This window comes from Plectropomus leopardus, chromosome 8, assembly GCF_026936395.1.
Source record: "Plectropomus leopardus strain MGB_pleo_1.0 chromosome 8, ASM2693639v1, whole genome shotgun sequence".
Lineage (NCBI taxonomy): Eukaryota > Metazoa > Chordata > Actinopteri > Perciformes > Serranidae > Plectropomus > Plectropomus leopardus.
Window position 1 is genome coordinate 15,697,853 of NC_142183.1, and position 19,975 is coordinate 15,717,827.

The 19,975-nt window shown below is 41.3% G+C and overlaps 1 protein-coding gene across 8 annotated transcripts in view; it reads left to right on the forward strand.

The window, feature by feature from the left end:
- Positions 1 to 19,975, forward strand: part of dlg3 (discs, large homolog 3 (Drosophila)) — a 107,289-nt gene that overhangs the window by 46,274 nt on the left and 41,040 nt on the right. For all 8 annotated transcript variants that reach the window (XM_088080965.1, XM_042492724.2, XM_042492727.2 and 5 more), the window contains 5 exons: positions 15,990 to 16,043; positions 16,539 to 16,589; positions 18,798 to 18,922; positions 19,344 to 19,513; positions 19,659 to 19,795. In XM_088080965.1, coding sequence (XP_087937091.1) covers positions 15,990 to 16,043; positions 16,539 to 16,589; positions 18,798 to 18,922; positions 19,344 to 19,513; positions 19,659 to 19,795 — 537 coding nt within the window. The remainder of the gene's footprint in view (positions 1 to 15,989; positions 16,044 to 16,538; positions 16,590 to 18,797; positions 18,923 to 19,343; positions 19,514 to 19,658; positions 19,796 to 19,975) is intronic.

A 19,975-nucleotide genomic window follows, 5' to 3' on the forward strand; every position in this document is an offset into this window, starting at 1 on the left:
ACATTGTTCACATTGTATTTTTATGGCCAGAGTCCATACGTTTTGTCTAACAGAGCAGGTTTGTTGTGTTTTGGCAGCCAGCTGGTATGCAGTGTTTAATCACAGGAACCTCTGTTTATTTGACTGTTTTCTGATCAGCATTTTACTGTCATATCTCCAGTCAAATAAGGCGGATGCTCTATTCTCAGCTGAGGCGTGTTCTTTAGGGGATGCTGCGTCGTGTCTGAACGCAACCCGAGGTGAGCGGAGAAGAAGGGCAAATCTGGACCCTCGACAGGAGGCAGATTGATTTGGCAATCACCAAAGTGCTACAAACGTTTAAAACAATGCCCTGGTTTTTTTTTTCCTCCCTCTGCTGTTTGGCGCTAAATACATCAGCATATGGATAAACGTGCTCATGTATTCATAACTATCACAGGGAAACTAGAGGCACGGCTCTTGTTTCTGTTGCCTCACCCGTTGTCCTACTTACTGTAATTCTTCATCACTTTCAACACCTACACTTATTGTGAGCCAAAACTCAGGCAAGGGTAGTGAATGGAGATATGTGAACGTGTGGGCGTTCCCGAGTGGAGCTTATAGAACAGCATGAAATCTCAACCATGACAGGAGGATCTCTGCTGCTGTATGTGGAGTTAGGCTGAGCCCCCCGGGAGGAGGCCACCGATGGTTTTCGTTGGGCTTCGGGTCAAAGTTTGTTATTTTCACTATAGTATTTTTTTTTAACTTAGTTTTTTATTTCCGTTTCAACAGCTCATTTTTTAAAAAAAATATATTTTCTCTGCTGCGTCCACATAGGCTAATGCCATTTCACAAATGACATATGATAATATATGAAATTAGGTAATTATTATAACTGTAATAATAATCACAATAATAATAATAATGAATAAATAACGATGGTAATGAGAAGAAAAAAAACAAGAAAATACTTAAGCTTAAAGAGCAGAGGCGTGACAAAAAACACAAACAACAACAAGAGAGAAAAAAGAAAGTAACAATAGTAATGAGAAAAATACACAAAATCCTTAAACTTAAAGAACAGAGGTGTGACAAAAACACTCACAACAAGAAAAAGAGAGAAAAAAAGGTGGATGGGGGTTTAGGGTCAGGAGAGAGAGTTATGTGTGAATACGTGTAGTGATGTGAGTGTAAAAGCATGCTTCACTATAGTGTTTTAACAGAGAAGCTTTAAGTGCTCTGTGTTTGCTGTCAGTAGTTTTATCGCTGTCTCATGATTTTGAGTTGTGAACCACTACCAGCTGAAGAGCCGTAGTTTCCATTTATTCTTGTCCAAAACATTAGTCACATTTAAATAAAAAGGAAAATATGAGCGAGTGAGTGAAGGCTTGTTGTGTGAAAGGCCATAAAAGGAAACGAGAGCAAAATCTCCACTTTTTTTTGCACTGAAATGCATCAGATGGGTTTAAGGACCATCGTGGCCTCAGGGGAGAGTGTTTGTTACATTGCTGGGTTCATGAAGCAGAATCACAGTCCAATGTTCCCAATTAAAAGAAACGAAAAAGTCTAAAATTGGAAGGGACTAATGGCAGCTTGGAAGATTGTGTTCTGGGGTGCTCAGGAGAGGAATGAGAGAAATGAAGGTGACAAAAGTGAATCAGAGCAGAGTGAAGCAGAGCAGAGAGCTCTCATTGTCAAAGAACAGAGCATTGTGGACCATCGGGTGCGTTTTCTGCGAGTAAATTGTTTCAGATTGTTAATTTTTATGTGGATCCCTTTCAGCTGCAGTGAGATACTTTTCTGAGAGCTCCTGTAGACGATAAGTTCGGGATGCAAAGAGAGAGTTCAGACTGGTGGAAGCAGATTAACACCTTTTAAAGGAATAGTTTGACATTTTGGGCAAATTCACTTTCTGGGAGTTAGATGAGACCACTTTCATGTCTGTACGGGAATGGGAAAAAAGCTAGCATTTGTCCACTGATAAAATCCACCTACACACACGTCTACACACGGGGAAACACTGGAAATAAACAATTCACAATCAATGTGGGGGTATTGCCCTTAAAATATGCGTGCATTTGAATGCAAGCTGTTCTGAAGTGCACAGTTTTCTATTTTCACTTTACCATTTCCATGTTACGATACTTTTGACAACAGTGTTTAGGAGTCTGGGAAGAACATGTGCAGTTATTAGCTGCTCCATCAGCATTAGCAAACCTCAGCTTTGGAGAAAAACTGAATAGCCAGCTAACGTTTTAGTGGATTAAGACACAGTCTATGAGCTATGGTGTGGACATGGCGCCGCCACATAGCCTCACTTTTTAGTTTGGCCCAGTATCCACTCACGGTATTGCAGCAAAACAAATTGTCATTTCCCAAAAAATATTTCCCCCTTAGGCCGTCAGTATAAAAAAGACATCAGTAAAACTGTTGACAGGAGCCCTCAAATGACAAAAAAAAATCAATTATATGGCTGGGTAATGTTTAAAGAATTACAAAACCAGTACCAGTTCCATTTTTCTTCATTCGATACCCATCATGTGAATTAAAGCATTCAGTTGCATAAAATGCAACCAGACTCCACAGGAGTGTAGTATAGCCACACTTTAGAAAGTTTTGGCAGCTTCCTTCTCCGTCAAATACTCTGCGCTCAACTTCACCACACCCCATACTGTATGGGATGTAGTTGTTGTGTTAGTGGGCCAATCATAAGTCATATTGAATTAAAGGTTTGCAATGATTGGCAGCAAGCAAAAGCATACAGGCAGTCATACAGTTTTCTTGATCTGGGTACAAAAAGAATTGAATATAGATACTGTTTGACTGGAGAAGTTTTAATACTACTTGGCAATGGTTTATTTCTACCCAGCACCAAAGTGCTCATTGCTTTAAAGGTATAGAGCACCGATACCCAGCCTTAGTCAATAATGAATGTTTCTATCATGAATTTTTGATCCACTTAGGTTTTATACTGGTATACTTATCGTGTGCCAAGAAAATGATTTGAAAAATCTTTGAAATCCTCACAATGTAAAGTCAGCGGGCTGAACAGGAACTTGCAGCGAGGACCAATGGGCGAAATGCTACTGTACATTTTCAGTGGGCCGCATTACTCAGAGGCTAGACACTTTTTTGGTGTATGCGCTAGGCAAGTAGTTCTCATTGGACTGAGGAGGTGCTATCTAGCTTTTGTTAGTTGTTAAACCCAATGACCACAAAGTAAACACCATTAGGTGAGAATTACAAACAAATCACAGACAATGATGTCTAGTTTTTTAGTTTACTGAGTGACAGCGTTAAGTGCTGAATGGGTTGTGGTTGTTCGCACTGACTGCTGCCGTTGAAAACTTGATCAGAACATTGAGCTGTCCTCGTTATTTTACGTTAATAAATTCTAAAAACATACTCATCTGTGTTTATTATAGCCCAGTCTTTTACATAAGATACTACAAGCAACCACGGATGCATTCGGCAAACAGTCATCAGTTAACACGGTCACTGTCAGCAGACAGCAACAGATATCGTGTAACCGCCTTTTATCTATCTTTATCTATCTATCTATGTTTCTTTTAACTTTGTATACCTGTATTGACGCAGGTCTTAACCTCTCTGCATCAACTGGAAAACACTTTGGTTCAGCTCCTGTTGTTTTTAAATGTGCTATATAAATAAAAGTGACTTGACTTTACACTGCGTCACTTTGACTTGCAAAACATCGGCGATACAGAATATACAAAGCAGCAGGATTTGTCAATACCAGCATGCCTAAAGTTCATTAATTACAACCTTATATTTTGTTTGTTTAATCCTTTTTTTTTCTAAGTGTAAAAAACATCATAATTAGGGGTTATGAGGGGTCATGTTGTACTGTTTTGTCCGTGGGAGCAGTAACTTCCTAGAGTCCCTGCTGGTTGCCTGGCAACTGCTCTCTGCCACATAATCCCTTGTACAGAAAAATGGCAAGTTGTTGTTTTCAAACTTTGGTTTTGTACTGACAAAACAAACAAGACACAACTTTTTAATGTGTGAACTTTAGAGGTGCTGGTAGCCTTTTTTTTTTTGAACGGAGCAAGGCTAGCTGTTTCTTCTTGTTTCCAGTCTTTTCAGACTAACGGCTAACGGTAAGCTAACGGCTGCTGACTGTGATATTCTCTCATTTGACTCTATGAAGCGACTAAGCTGTTTTCTCATAATGTCAAACTATTGCTTCAGTACATTCAGATTTGCTTTGTGATTACACAAAAAATAACCAGCGCAGCAGAACAGTTCCATGTAAAATTCACAGATGCAGCGCAGTGTGCGGATGTGTTTCTAACCTGTCCGTGAAATGCCTCACCTGGTTATGTCATGACTGTTGCCCCAGCAACACCATCAGCATCTTTACAGCGTCGAACAGCAAACGCTCAACCACAAACAAATCAAAAATAGTAAGATGAATTCAAGTAAATCAAGCCAAAGTATCCTCTCTCTCCATAATGACTCCGCGGCCGCTGAATAATACACCCTTGTTGACTGAGAAAGCAACATGACAGTGGTGAAAAAAGCATCAAAATGGCAGCACTCACAGTTGTGTGTGTGGATTGTGCGCTGTCCCCGGTAGTCAGCGCGGGGATCCAAAACACCAGAGAGGAACAAGCTTAGCAGCTCTCTCAGCTTAGCAACAAGGGGTAGCAACTAGTCAAGAGCTGTGAGGTAACATGCTGCAGTGACCTCTGATGTAGAGGAAGCAGTGGGGGTGGGATTATGTGAAGCATACTGATGACTCTCACACATGACAGGCTTTCCTGCATCGTGGAGCCTCGCCACCACGGCAAAATTGTTAACTTTCACCGTGGCAGTAAGTTTGGTGTTGGCCGTGTGAACCAGAAGACCAGGGAGTGTTTTGAAATAGCAGCAGTAAAAAATGATTGACGGTGGGCAGCTGTCACTCACCCATTAGCAGAAACATTTGAATAAAAATAATAATAATAGTAATAGTAAACATTATATATAAAGCATTTTTTATACAAAGTATTTCACAATCAAAAGGCAACAAAAAGAACAGCAAGACAGACATTAAAAAGAAATGTATAAGTGAAGTGTATAAGTGAAAAGTACAGACCAGACAGAATATCAAAAATGCAACATAATTATTAGAAGAATTACATTAATTAAAAATCAGTCTACATAAATTGGTTTTCAGGTGTTGTTAAAAATGTTCACCAAGCCCACATGCAGCAACGGCTACGCTGGACACATGTTTTTGATGACTAGCTACTGAAAATATAAATGTAAATAACTTAAACTGTAGCTAATATCATTAATACAGTTGTTTCCGTTCCAGGGGAATATGTGCTTTCACGAGCAGGTTTTAGTAATTTTACCATCATGTTATATAGCCTCCTGAAAAAACATCATTTAAAAAAACAAAAAAACAAATGGCCATTGTTCCCCTTAAAAAATCTAACAGTGGAGGATCTGAGCTTGTGAAGGATTATAAAACAACAGTGTTTGCATGTAGGCCGGTCCCAGACCACGAAAAGCTTTAAAAACAAGTCAAAGAACATTAAATTGTGCTCTAAAATAAACTGGGAGCCAGTGGAGTGCAGCTAAAACCGCGATAATATGCTCTCTTCCTGGTTTTGGTGAAAAGTCTAGCTGCACAGTTCTGGATGAGTAAAAAATTTTCATTTAACTCTTCGGAAGGTCGGTTAATATAACATTATTACAACTTTTTACAGCATCTTTCAGATTTAATTTCAGGAGACCGATGCACAAGCTTGCAAGAGAATAGATCTCAGACATCACTTACAGTGTTGCTTTACATACATGCACAGTACTTCATGGCAAGGAATAATGCTGAATTTGTTGTTTTGGAAATCAGTTAATAAATGAATCTGCAATAATGTAAGTATATATGCCTGTATATCAAAGGTAAAGCACAAACATATAGAGACACTGTCATGTTCAAACCTGATCAATAGCCAGCAGACACATAGGAGGCCTTCTCCTGCACAACACTGTTATGAATATTCGTTACACTAAGTACTTTCCCTCTGTGGCTGCACTTGTGAAGGTCAAACTAGCCAGCTCTCATTTGGAGCTGCTCAGCATGACAGAGAGGTAAGCCAGAGCATGCTTTTGTAATATTACATAAAGATGAGGAGGGAATGCTGCTGACAGCTGTGACGGGCTATTAATTATGGTTTCATGAGTGTGCGTCTGCCTCGTGTGTGTGTGTGTGCTGTGAGGTTTTGGGAAAGGTGGGCATTACAGTCACAGTGCTCAATCACAGCCATCAAATCAGAAAACTTTGAGCTTTAATGGGGCTATTTTATGGGTGAACTAATTAATTTCCTTGTGGCTGCCTTATTGAAATTTATGCCTGAATTCAGCTGGCGTTGTAGCTGCAGAGAAGGAGCAGTTGACCTTTACTGCTGTGGGATTCTCTTTATTACGTCTCGTTATTTCGCCTTTGTCCCCCCGACAAAGAATGCAACATTAAGGTTTGAGTAAGGCATCTCTTGCTGTCATATGTTCATTCGTCTCAAGCTCCATCCATCTGTCGTTTCTCCTCTCACCTTGCTTCCCTCTTCCCTCCGGCACCGGGGCCACAGCGTGAATGAGATGTTCGGTGCATGGTAATTGAGTAGGTATTGATTGGACTGCAGCGTGGCCTACGAGAGGCCAATGAGAGCCAGGGGATCAGAGCAGCGCCACTGACTGCGTCTCTCATCCCACATTCTGCAGGAAAACATAAATGCAGTACCACTAGAGGCATCAGAAAACCAAGAAACACTACATTTTAGACAAAATCTGTGTTCTCCTATCTGTTGTTAGCTCTGACTTAAGGCCCAGGAAGTGCTTCCTTCAGCATTCGCTGTATCATATGACTGACTGAGGGGGGCTGACTGTCATATTTCACTGCGATGTCACCACTGGAGACTGAGCTGCCATGTCGGTGTGCCTGGCCACAGAGGAACTGATGTGGAAATGTCTGCGATGGAGGAAAGGGTTATTGCCCTGTCAGCATGCCGTCACTGTGTACACGCTCTCGTTCTTCCCCTCCACTCTACCTGTGATGAAGGGGAGGGTTTAAAAATGTAATGCTGACAGGTGAGGAAGAAAACCAGGCTTTAACGTTCCTAAGGTGCGACATTATAGGTTGTTTGCACATGATGTCACATCAACGTAAAGAACTGCAGATGGGGGCCAGGAAGTGATTTCTGCATGGAGATGTCTGATGATGGCAAAAAAGGAAAAGTTGTTTGCTGTTTCGAAAGTAGTAACATAAAAAGGCGAGAAGTTTAAAATAGTCGCAGAGAAACAGGGACAGACATGGATGAAAAAAAACCTCTGTCTAAAGTCTGGAAGAGAGGAGTCAGACAACACTGTTGCATGTTCTATATGTCAAGTTTTTAGCGGTGTTTGTGAACACCTCTGAGGATGGTTGACCTAACAGAACAAGGTAGAAATATTAGCTGCAGTTAGCCATCTAGCGCATAGCCTGATACTAGTGCTGCATCCATCCATGTAAAGTTACTGTACAGTTGAAAATAATATAAAAAGACCATGATTCTCAAACATAAGCAAAAACAAGTCGTCAGTCATTAATGCTGCTTTCGATTCAGCGTTGTTGACCCAGCCACACACAAGAAAGTTATAAGCCTCGAGACTCTTGTATGCATTCATTTGGCTAGCCGTGTAGAAGGAGGCCTGCACGAGTAAGTCATTTGTGATATCGATTCCGTCAACGCAAATTGGTCAACCCGTGGGAAAAATCACTTTTCTGTAAAGTGTAGGGATCATATCAAATGTGTCTGATCTAAGGCTTGTAGCATATACACCTTCCACCATCCTTTCCCAATGATTCCCATCCATTTTTCCTCCACCTCCATATGGTTCAAAACAACACAACACAATATACAGTACATAGATAATATTTGTTCCTTATTTTGACACCTGTTTTTAATCCACTAGTTTAATTTCTTATATCAACCAACACCAGTTGTTGCCAGAGACATGTCAAGATCAAGGTTAATTTTTTCCTGATTTGTCTGTCTGAAGAAATGCTAAATGCCCGTCTAAACAGAATGTTTAGACGGGCTTTGACAAAAGAGTCCAATATTTGCTTCAGTGACTGTGTGACTAAGGAAATGGTCATGATCTGTACACTTATTGACTTTTCAGCAGCCTACTAAACTAGCTTAGCATAAAGCCTGAAAACAAGGGAAAACAGCCAGCTTTGCTTTGTTCAAATGTAACAAAATCCTCCTGTTAGACAAAAAAATATTGTTTTGACGCTTCATTTTTTGTATAGATCCAACAAACAAGATGTATAGTGTTAATTTGAAAAAGTTGCTGGTAGGTAGATTTTATTACCTGTAGACTAGTATCACATACAGACGTTTCTCCAGCACTGTGCCAGCATCTGGCTAAATCCATTTTACATCCACACTAAGGGGGGGAAAAACACTCTGGGTTGTTTGTAAATATTTAAACCAATCACAATCGTCTTGGGAAGCCCTAAGCCCATGATGCAGTGACAGTACCCATGCAGCATAGTATTGGGAGTGAACATTTGGTGGAGCATATGCACGGTGAGAGGCACGCCTTGTCTTTAAAATGGCTAAATCCCCATAAAAGAAATTGCCACTTAAAAGATTAAAAGATGTTTAACTTTTCAGGTTGCAAGCTTGAAGGTTATTGTTGTTTTATGAACAACACTAAAATGAAGTGTGGAGACAGGTCTGGCTATGCAAGACTAGTTTCACATAGTAACATAGAATAATGAAGTCTCACACCCACAGTCTACATCCTGTTAGTCAGACCACCTTCAGACAGAGCTAAGCTAGTTTTTTTCCCCCATGCTTCCAAATATTTTGCTAAGCTAAATTGGTGGACTGCTGCTGGTAGCTTCATACTTACCGTACAGATGTGAAAGTGATATCAATCTTCTCATCTAACCCTTGGCATGAAAGCAAATAAGCGTATTTCCCAAAATGTCAAAATCCTTTAACCTAGATGATTTAGAGTATTTCTGCCTGACAGACCATGTGCTATTAAAAACAGCATAGTCCGATCAAAAATGCCTGTGAGCTTATGCATTCATGTGTCATATACGTAATAGAGATGTTTGATATTTAGTTCAGATCTCTCCACCTGACTCCATTGCAGCCGAAACGTCATTTTTAAACCCATGACGTATGGATTTGTGTGTGTGTGTGTGTGTGTGTGTGTGTGTGTGTGTGTGTGTGTGTGTGTGTGTGTGTGTAGGCAGCACTGATGGCAGTCAAGCACACTCAGCCCATGGCCAGGCATGTGTGAGCACAGAGCCGCATAAACCTGCAGTGAGAGCCCTGATAGGTGAAGCAGGGGGGAGGCGGCTAAGCGGGCTCGCCGGCCAATACCGTGCAAGCACTGGTTACCATGGGAACACATTGATTATTTAACAATTTGGACGAAGCCTGCGCCCCACACTTGCCAAGGTTCAGTGGGAGTCTTTGTGGCTTTACTGTCCCGAGGGTCTGCAGCCAAGCGAGTGCTGTGTGGTGCAATGCCACCGGGACATGATACGCATCCACCGTGATGCTGAGAGACAAGAGACAGACACACTCAATCTCAACTGACAGAAGAGCAAGATGATAGATTGATGAATAAGAAGCTATGATGAACAGATGGGTGGAAGAAACGAGGGAGTGAGAGGAAGAAAGCACTTTAGCGAGTGGATTTTCTCCACTCCTGGCGGTCAGTTGGGACTTGATGTAATGATCTCATGCTGGGGGAGCAGTCTGGACTCATTGTCACGGTGTGTACGTGAGGCCTCTGTCTCTGGTATGCTTACTTGCTTCCATGTCTTAGTCTTTGTATACACATGGCTATAGACCAAAACTACTGTAACCCTCAACGCTGAATTGGCAGATGTAAAAAAATGTGAAAACAGCTTTTGATTATTGAATTAAAAGGAATTAAAGCGCATGGTAAAACATTGTATGGTAATCACAACCAGATAGGGTTCTCTCCTGCTCGGGCTGTGCAATGTTTAAACTACTACTTTACCAGTACCAATATAAGTACCCTTAAAGTCATACTGATACCAATAGAGTACTGCATTTGATACCCTTTTTTTTTGTTACTCTATATCATACCCATCATGTGATTGGAGGCATTTAATTCTGCACAATGCCACCAGATGCCATGGGCGTGTAGTATAGCTATATTTTGTTTTGGTGGCATCTTGGCACGCTGACCTTCCAACTTCGTTAAATACATCACACTAAACTTCACCACACCACAGACTGTGTGAGTTGTAGCTGGCGTGGTAGTCGGACAATCACACAAATAGTCTTTTGAAAGCAGGTATCGTCTGTTTGGAGGAGTTTCAACACTACTTTGTACTGAGTTTTTTCAGTCGATACCTTGTGTTTTGTCTTTCTGAATTCTGACCGCAGTGCAGGAGCTCTCAGTGAGTTTTCCTCTGCAGCAGTTTGTTACTGCTGGAGTGGATAATTTATCTGTTGATCCATTCACAGCTGATCAGATCACATCAATGGATGACAGGAGCAGCTGTTTGTAAGTAAATACACACATTTAGACCCAGCAGACTGAATGGTTAAGTTTAATCTTCAATGTGCTTGACGTTCTGTCCCAAGTGCACTATAAGTAACCCAATGTTGTATATACTCCAATAGTGCTCTTAATGAACAGTCCAGCTCCAAAAATCTATTAGTGGCAACGGATAGAAACGGAAACCCTCGAGCTTAAATATCTAGCCCTAATTCCTTCCATGTCTGTCAGTCCACACATGTACTAAAGAGAACTGGTTTAAAATCTTTTGGTTGTTAATGCCACATACACCTGGCATTAACATGCAATCTGTATCGGGATAAGGACAAACACTTAAATTTGCCCTACCATCCATACATCCTGACCACATCATTAAGAAAAAAGTTACACCCAGCAAGTTGAAAGGTGACCTTTCGTCTCCTCTTCCTGAGACTTTCAAAAAACCTGGTAAAAGCTACAAGTGTAAGTAATAGCTAGCAGGTCCTCCCTTCACACCAAAAATGTGATGAATGGCATTGCTTTCTGTTACCCGGTTCGGCAAACAGCTCTGCCTAACTTATTTGGGTGTTGAGATCCAATCACATGCCGGCATATTGGAGATCATGAGAATGATTATTACCAGGTGAAAATGCAAAGGCCTGTGGACTGTATGGCATTATCCAGATGATATATATAGAGACAGATCGCATGTTAATACCAGGTGTAAATAAGGCCGTCTCAGTCTTTGAAGGCTGGTCTAAGTCAAGCGACACATCTCCCAAGACAAATCTCCTAAGTTTTTCAAGTCCCTTATTTCCGATCATTATAGCAATTGAATATTTTCAAAGCTGATAATGGTGTGTCTACTCAGCAAAGACCTTGTCCTTTCAATGCAAAAGGTGGTTATGTGTGGTTATGTTAAGGCACAAAAACATCTTGGTTAATAAAAGATCATGATAGCTTAAAATACCTGGTTTTGGTGGAACAATCATGGCTGAAGAACCTGCTGATTTCTTGCTAAAAGCAAACGTTCTTGGCGCTTTTCAGTTGTCTGCAGTGGTGTTGTCATGATACTGGAATTACTAATGTCACTTCAATATTTCAATACAATAAATTACTGATAAACATTAATATTCAATATGATTTTCAATGCCACAGGGAAAAAAAGGACATTGAATTGAGGGCACACAATTGAACATTTTTATTAAAAGATAAATATAACACGTTTTTAACTTGACCGCAATGACTTTTCTCTTCTCAGTTAGTAGCAGAGAACAGCAGAATGACTATAATATAAACATTAACAATTAGAGATAGCGAGAAAGCAAAGCTGAATCCGGTGTGTCTATGTTGCAGAAAATGAGTATCAAAACAGTAATGTATGTAAGGAAAAAGTCATATTTTTGACAACACTAGTCAGCATCTTGGCAGTCATCTCGCCTAGTTGTTATGCCAGTCATGAACCCCTGAGCCCCCTATGACAAAGTCAGCTCATAAATAGAACTACGTCACTTATGAAATTTTGATGTAATGCGTTTAAAGCATACAAATGTAACCTCTGTGGTTTGCAGAAACGTGCAATGCCAACATTTTCTTTTGGCAACTGGGCAGGGTCTAATCACTGAAATGCCCTGCTGTGTGGCTGTCTTTGTCTTACTTATTCTTGGTTATTCTGGGTTTTTACCATGTCAAATCCTCATTTTTGGAAACTTAAGTCTGACTCAAGTCTCCGGCTCTGGCACTGTACTACATCTGCAACCTTTTTTTTTTTTTTTTTTACTGCCTCACCTATTGAATCTCTTCAAGTCTGACCCACATTCACCTGCAACACACTGACAGACATTCCCGTCCCCTCCTGGGTTGACATCAAACTATAATCGGCTGCTTTTGTCTTCACCTCTGTGATCTTCAACCTGCCTCCCATGGTAGAAAAATTCAGATACTGTAAATCAGTGTTTGTCCCTTGTATGTCCTCTGAAGGCCCGTTAGCAGGTTAGCATAGAGGTAAAACAGGTTACCATCAGTCCCAAGGAGGGAGGGGTAATCCAGCCTAATCCGAGTTACCTGGATAAATTGCTAAATGTTAAACAAACTCATGTTGAGATTACTCATGTTGAGATTATCTTCCATTATTCCTTTTTGTTTGCTTGTTGTGTGAGATTCAGATAGCGGGATTATGCCGCAATCCAGGATAATACTGCTGTTTTCTACCACTGATGGATTTATTGTCTTTCAGATGGACTTGTAGGTTCAGTGATCCCACTGGATGACATTGGTCTACGATGATACTTGCGATAAGGCATTATACTGTAACAGGTGTGTTTCGTCACATGTAGTCTTGTGGATTCAGGAGCTCAGTCTCTCTGTCACTGAGGGACAAAAGTAGCCATGTATTCCCCGGTGTTGCCCTCAGGCTGTGTTTCATCACATCTTGCTGTATGTGCTTTGGTTTCATTCACAATCGACTGTCACTAACACGGCTGCTGTTGACTTTGCACTCATAATTTTACTATTAAACCCTCTGCTGGATATAGGGCATTTGTGTCGAGATTTGGGGTCTGCAATAAAGGGAGGGAAAAAGTGCAACGCATTCATGAGAAATGTGCAAACACAAGCACAGACGCGAGCATCTGTTAGCCCATATGCAGATTACAACGGAGGCCTGATTGTGCTGACTGGGAGGGAGGGGAGGGAGGGAGGGGAGGGGTTGCAGCCACAGCTGTCCAGAGTCATAGCACATCACCACCGAGTGGAGCGGGTCAAATATACAGCTCCTGTTTATCTGGAGAGCAACCCTCATTACCAGGGAACTCACTCAATGATATGTGTGGAGAATTGGAGAAAATGATATGACGCCTGCACACAGCTTGTGAGGTGATGAACGACTTTGATCAAAGGATGAGATCTTTTTAAGGGCTTGTTTCAAGCTTCTGTCTTTTGTTGCCGCCTCATGCTACTGGATTGTAAACCCTTTAGTGACTTTTAAATACTGCTCAAGCTGTGATTCAAAGAGTTGAAAGTAAACTATTGATGGAACAAGGAGAGGTTGGTTGAATAAGAGAGTTTGGGTTGGGTCATATCTGACGTTAATTTGCCAACCGTGAGAGTTTTTGCCATACGCTTTATATTGTGGACGCTAACCCTATAAAGATATAATATGCAGGAATTGTTGGTTACTGGTTGAAAACACACTTGCCGACCTCAGATTCACATTCTTTTTGGAACATGCTTTGTCCATTAGGCATTTTGCCTCTCTCTATTTGCAATTTTCTGCTCAGTCTCCACAATTTTATTACCTTCCTACTGTATGTGCTGCCTACGGTCTGTCACTTGGTTGCTACCTTTTTATAAAGTTCTGATCTCACCTGCACCCTGTGAAGGAACATCCTAATCACTGCAAAATAAGAATATATGCATGTAGAGGGCAGAGTCTCTGAAGATAAGTGCACCGTCACACACTTCTAGTCGGTCATAAGTGATGATTGAGAGGGACTACTTTTGCATGAGTCTGTACTTTTTTTTTAAAGGAAAATCCTGCATAATATACCTTTAATATCTCTGGATATATTATAACATTATGTGAAATTCTGTTATTCCCATACCTTAACTAACCCCAAATAATATTGAATATATAATTATTACAATATAATATTATATTGATTTTTTGTCAGTCTTTCACAGATTTTATTGCAGGCAATTCTGCAATATACAAGAAAAATAGCACAACTGTTAATAAGTAGTCATAAGTAGTATGTGGTGAATCAGGAGGAAGATCACAATCAGCTCCGGGGATACGGGGAGTATCTGCATATGCAGAGGCAGAGCTGAGAGGGCTTTGTGGGGGAGGTGTGGGGTAAGATAGGCAGCTAGTGATTTTCTCCTCAGTGGCGTACCTTAGGAAGTGTAAGGTCCCCGAGCAGCGCCGTCAGCATCCCCTCACCCACACAGCTCAATCAAATCAATAAAAAGTAGACAGCCAGTGTGCTGAACTAGAGGACGGCCATCAAGCTGCTCCTAAACCGAACAGTGTCTCCTCCTTCACTCTTTTGATTCTCTGTTTCCACTCCGGCAACTTTTTTCTCTCAGCTTCTTTGGTGGCTCTGCAGGCCTCAAATGGAAAAAGAAACACCAGGTGGCACAATAGAGCTGAAGTGGAAAGTTAACTGAACTGTGAAACCTAATTTGTAGCACTTGTAATTGGGTTCAACCGAGTTTTAAAGGCTGATACTGGTACTATGTATCAATATTGCCAATATTCATGTGACCTTTTTCAAGTGTGATCAGTGTTTTCAATAAAAAAGTGTTCATGACACAGTGGGGAGCAAAATTTAGGTTAAAGAAAATTCATCTGGAATCCACAATAATTATGTTATTGAGTTGACAACCTTATGATGACCTTATGAATGGAAGAAGAAAGCCTGGAATATTTTCGCCTGGAATTCATAACTCTTGTTATTATTATTGATGGATCTAGTGATAATTTTTGTTAAACTGTTTTTTTTTAAGAAAACAGTGACACAATTCAACACAATTTCTCAGAATCCAATGTGATGTTCTTAAATGTCTTAATTTGTCCAAACAGCAGACCAGAGATATTAAATTTACAAGGATACAAAACAGAAATGAACAGAGATTTTTAGAAGCTAAATTCACCAACTGTTTTGCCCTTTTTTTTTTTTAGAAATGACTTTAATGAAAAATCAATTATCATAATTGTTCATTAGTTTTCTGTCAGTTGACTTGTGATTTTTTGGCTTATTGTTTCACTTATGTTTGCCAGAATAACACATTGATTCCACATTAAACAGATATTTAACACATAGCTGTGGCTGCAGCTAATGATCATTTTTTCATTTTTGTTAGTGGATTAACTGCTGAGCCTTTAACAAAGGTATTAAGCATAGAAAAAGCTTATATTTGAGACATAGGAGACAGTTAATGTTTAGTTGCCTTGCTTTAGAAATTACTTGGATTGTCAAAATTGTTGAATAATTATCTGTCAACTGTCTGTAATTAATCAAATCATTTCAGCATTACACATACAAAATAATACAAAATAAACCTGACCCCTAAATTATTCTTTAAAATTAGATAATTTTGAATTCTTTGTTCTTTCATGTTACTGAATGGTTGTTTTGTATGTAATACTACACGGCGTTACGTCTGTGTGTGAATTGGAAGTGAAAAGGATGTGTGGGATAAACGTATTGTCCCAACGGCTTGAACCACACGGCGGTTTCTTTTATGAGGTGACCGCAGGATATCCGGCTGTGGCGGTTAATAAGCAGCGGTCTCTCTGCCCCAGTCCTCATTCTCAGTCCTCACACCTTGCCAACATCCCCACCTACACACACAAACACACAGCCTCATCCCCAAGGAGATTCACCGACTGTTCCCATGGCATCCGTTCACTTTGCTCCCAAGTGATAGTGTGTGTACCGCATTACGTCTGCGTGCTGCCAGCCTCACACACTGAGATAATGTGTATCTCTTCATATTCACAGGCCAACCCTCCCCCCATCATCGTCAACGCAGACTCACTAGATGCAGGCCCTTATGTAAGTATCTGTTCTCTCTCTCTCTGTACAGTATATATCTCCCTCATTCACACTCCCTCTGTGTCGGCGCATGAGCGTGTGTGTGTGTGCGTGGATGAAAAGGCCTCCTCCTGTTATCAACATGCTGTTTGCCATGTGGACCAACATCCATTATCCTATTGACCCTGCCTGTTTGTGGTGAATGCACATTCTGCAGTTGCACGTTTAGTGTCACGGTGCATGCATTTAGGAAAGCGAGACACTTTTGATTGCAACAAATCAGAAATTCACGCTGGTATTTTTAGTGTGTTAAACAATCTGGTGAATTTATCTTCTGTATATTTTATCAGTAATCCGATTCTCCACGCTTCTCTTTGTGTTCAGCCTGTACATAAGTCCACTCATATGGTGAAGGATTTCGCTGAAACATTTGCATGCTTTATTTGTTCATGACTATGTTTTTAGAAAATGGCAGGCTCAGTGATGAAACTAACCATTTCGCTTTTATTCTGACAGGTAAATGGCAGTGATGGGATGTATAAATACGAAGAGATCATCTTAGAGAGGGTGAGTGTCACCATTTCTTTCCACAATTTCCACACTCCTCTTTATTTTCTGCATGATGGATGGATGTCTCCCCACTAGGTGGTAGTAAGCAGCCCAATCTTTGCTCATTGAGCTTAAAGACCATAAAGAAGAAACGTAATCTCAGTGCATTCAGGAGAGTCATAAGCACTGCTGTGTGTTAGTGAAGTTACAGCTGTTACATCACTGCGGTAAGAATGTCTCATGTGAGTATAAGAGCAAAATAACGCCAGCGAGGCACCGCTTTTTACATAATCCTGATGCACATGTCATCAGCAGACGCCAGAAATGTAAAGTACTCTCCTGTTCAATTGTTCAGCAGGCACTGCTGCACTTGTCAGCGGCGGTTCAGTTTGTAGTGGCAGAGCTATATGCTTCTGCTCTCATTATTCCACCCACATATAGATGCACCTCCAATCCCACGACAGATGCACACTACCTCTCTGGCCCTTCCACTCTAAGTGGCATTTCTGCATGCAGAAAGCTTAAATAAGCTATGCAAAGTCACACTTTAAAAGGTCTGTGGGTGTGTAACATTTGGTGGTAAGGCCCAGTGTACTTCTCTCAGCTCCAGAGCAGCACACTGGGAGGCCTCAGCCTCCCTCTGTCCTAATTTGTTGCGACTGTTGCTCATTAATTATAGAAAATAATAAAGTGAAGTCTTTTCTCAGCTGTCTTGTTTGCTGCCTGTCTCTGTGGCCACGGCTGTCAGATGCAGCAGTGCGCTTTGACCCGCAGGATCCAAATGGGTCCTCTGTCATTTCATGGACAGGAGAGACGGGAGGTGGTAGTGTCTATCTCCTGCAGAGAGTTAGCTCTGTATCATGCAATAGAAATGACACTTCTAAATTACTCTTTACTTAAAATAAGGGATCTCCAACCTTTTTCAGGCTAAGGACCCCTTAGCTGAAAGAGAGACAGAGCAGGAACCCCCTACTACAAATACTGTATTAGACTGAGTTGCATATTAAACTATTGAAATAGTTATTTGAGATTCACATATTTATACGCCATGGTTGTTTCCAATGTGTAAAGTATTTTAGATTCTCTTGTTCACAAGAATGTCCATACACTTGGAATAATAATACAACCAACCAACCAAATATATTTTTATTGGTACGTAACTGTCAGCTTACTGGTTAGCCTCGCTGATCCAGAGACCTGGATACAGCATCTGTAGCGGCGGCCCATTCATTCCCATGAGAGTTGCTCAGACGCACATGAAGCCAAAAAAGCTTGATTTTCGCGATATGGGATTACCCAAATGATTGCTTCAGCATCATTGGGCCCATAGAGCAGGCGCGCTAGGCGAACTGATCAGCACTGCTTTAGTGCTCCGCTAATCTGACTAGGGATAAAATCATTTCATGTTGCAGCTTGTCTAAACTTAACAAATGTTAGCTCAAATAGATTAAATTCTGATAGTGAAACGAATCATTTTGTGGGGCTTGTGATGCTCAAAGAAATTCTCCATTGATTTACAAAAGTCTTGTTCCCAGTGGAAGTCAATGGGAAAAAGTCTTTTTGGCTCAATGGCCCAGAGAGTTGTAATTCCTCTGCTTGGCCACTATGAAAATTTGCTTAAGAGCCTGGCGCACTTCCTGTGGGCCGCACAGTGATTTAACACTAACATGACTGCACAAGTATTTAAGGGCCTAACATCAATGTTGTGTACTGTAAACTAGTTATTTGTTCGTTTGCTTGTTTTTATGGAAAGGCCAATTTATCTTTGCTGATAATATGTTGGATTCATGTTCATTTGTATTTTCAGGCATTTTTTAATTTTAAAAAATAGAAGATTACTGTTGAAGACTCAGGCTTTAGATCATAAAACCACTTTTCTGTGGACAAACACTGATGATCTCTGTGGCATAATGGAGCAAGCGTGACATTTTGAATGAAGTGCCTCTTCTAATGAAATACATGGCATTATCATGTGTCACATGCAAGGACACACACACACACACACACACACACACACACACACACACACACACACACATACATGCATTCATAAAAACTCACATTAGATGAGCCTGGAGAAATCCCCGGAGCAGTTTGCATGAGATACCACGACTTGAAAGCCACATTGCTCTTACCCTGAGCACACATTCAATCCATCACATACATCTAAGTGTGTGTGTTGTTTACTGCACCCTGCTTAAAATGTCAATCATAACCTGTGTGCAGGGGAACTCTGGCCTGGGCTTTAGCATCGCTGGAGGAATAGACAATCCCCACATTCCTGATGATCCGGGGATCTTCATTACCAAGATTATCCCAGGAGGAGCAGCTGCTATGGATGGAAGGCTTGGGTAAGTTCCCCTCCTTGCAATGTCCCCATTCCCTATTCCCTCCTCACCTTGCTCTTTGCTTCCGCTCTTTTCCAGCTCCTCTGCACCCTCTGTCCTCTTTCTACTCTAACCTCCCCTTCTCTCGTCTTTAAAGCTCACCACCGCCGTGTCCCGCCAGGCAGTGCTGTGTGGGAGGCAGAGTTTCTACAGCCCTCTGCCCCCAGGCTCTGTGTGTTTCCTCAAAGTTATGATTCACTGGAAAAACCAAAGCCTGAAACATGCAAAAATTATGATATGGAGTGCTTTTTTATGTGCTTTGGAGGTTTCTGATTACATTGGCCACGCTCGGGTCTCTGCCTGCCTTTGTGCAGCGCTCTTATCTGTTGACTGACAGGGTGGTGTGTGTGGTATATGTATTAAAGATTTTTTTTTCCCTCCACAGGGTGAATGACTGTGTGCTGCGTGTGAATGATGTGGACGTGTCGGAGGTGGTTCACAGTCGGGCAGTGGAAGCCCTGAAGGAGGCGGGGCCAGTGGTGAGGCTGCTGGTCCGACGGAGGCAGGCACCACCCGAGACGATTCTGGAGGTCAACCTGCTGAAAGGACCCAAAGGTCAGGGACACATCCCACTCGATACAGAAGTATTTAGTATTCAGCAGAGAAGAATGAGCCCCAGACACTGCATATATCTAAAAATGTGTAAAATCAGAGGTGATTCTATGTATTGAGTGCCTGACTGTGTGTGTTACTCAATCAGGGCTTGGATTCAGCATCGCTGGGGGGATCGGCAACCAACATATCCCAGGAGATAACAGCATCTATATTACCAAGATCATAGAAGGAGGAGCTGCCCAAAAAGATGGACGGCTGCAGACCGGAGACCGCCTGCTAGCTGTACGAGCCTCCCTCTGACTCAGTCACATATTGAGTGTTCAAATCAAAAATGAACTCATTTTAGGTGCTTATGTAGTTCACTGGCAAGTTGAACAGTTAGTTTTTGGTTGTGATTACAGACACGTATTGCTTCAGGTAGGCAGGTGTGTGCTCTTATGTAGATGACTGAACTTTTATGGG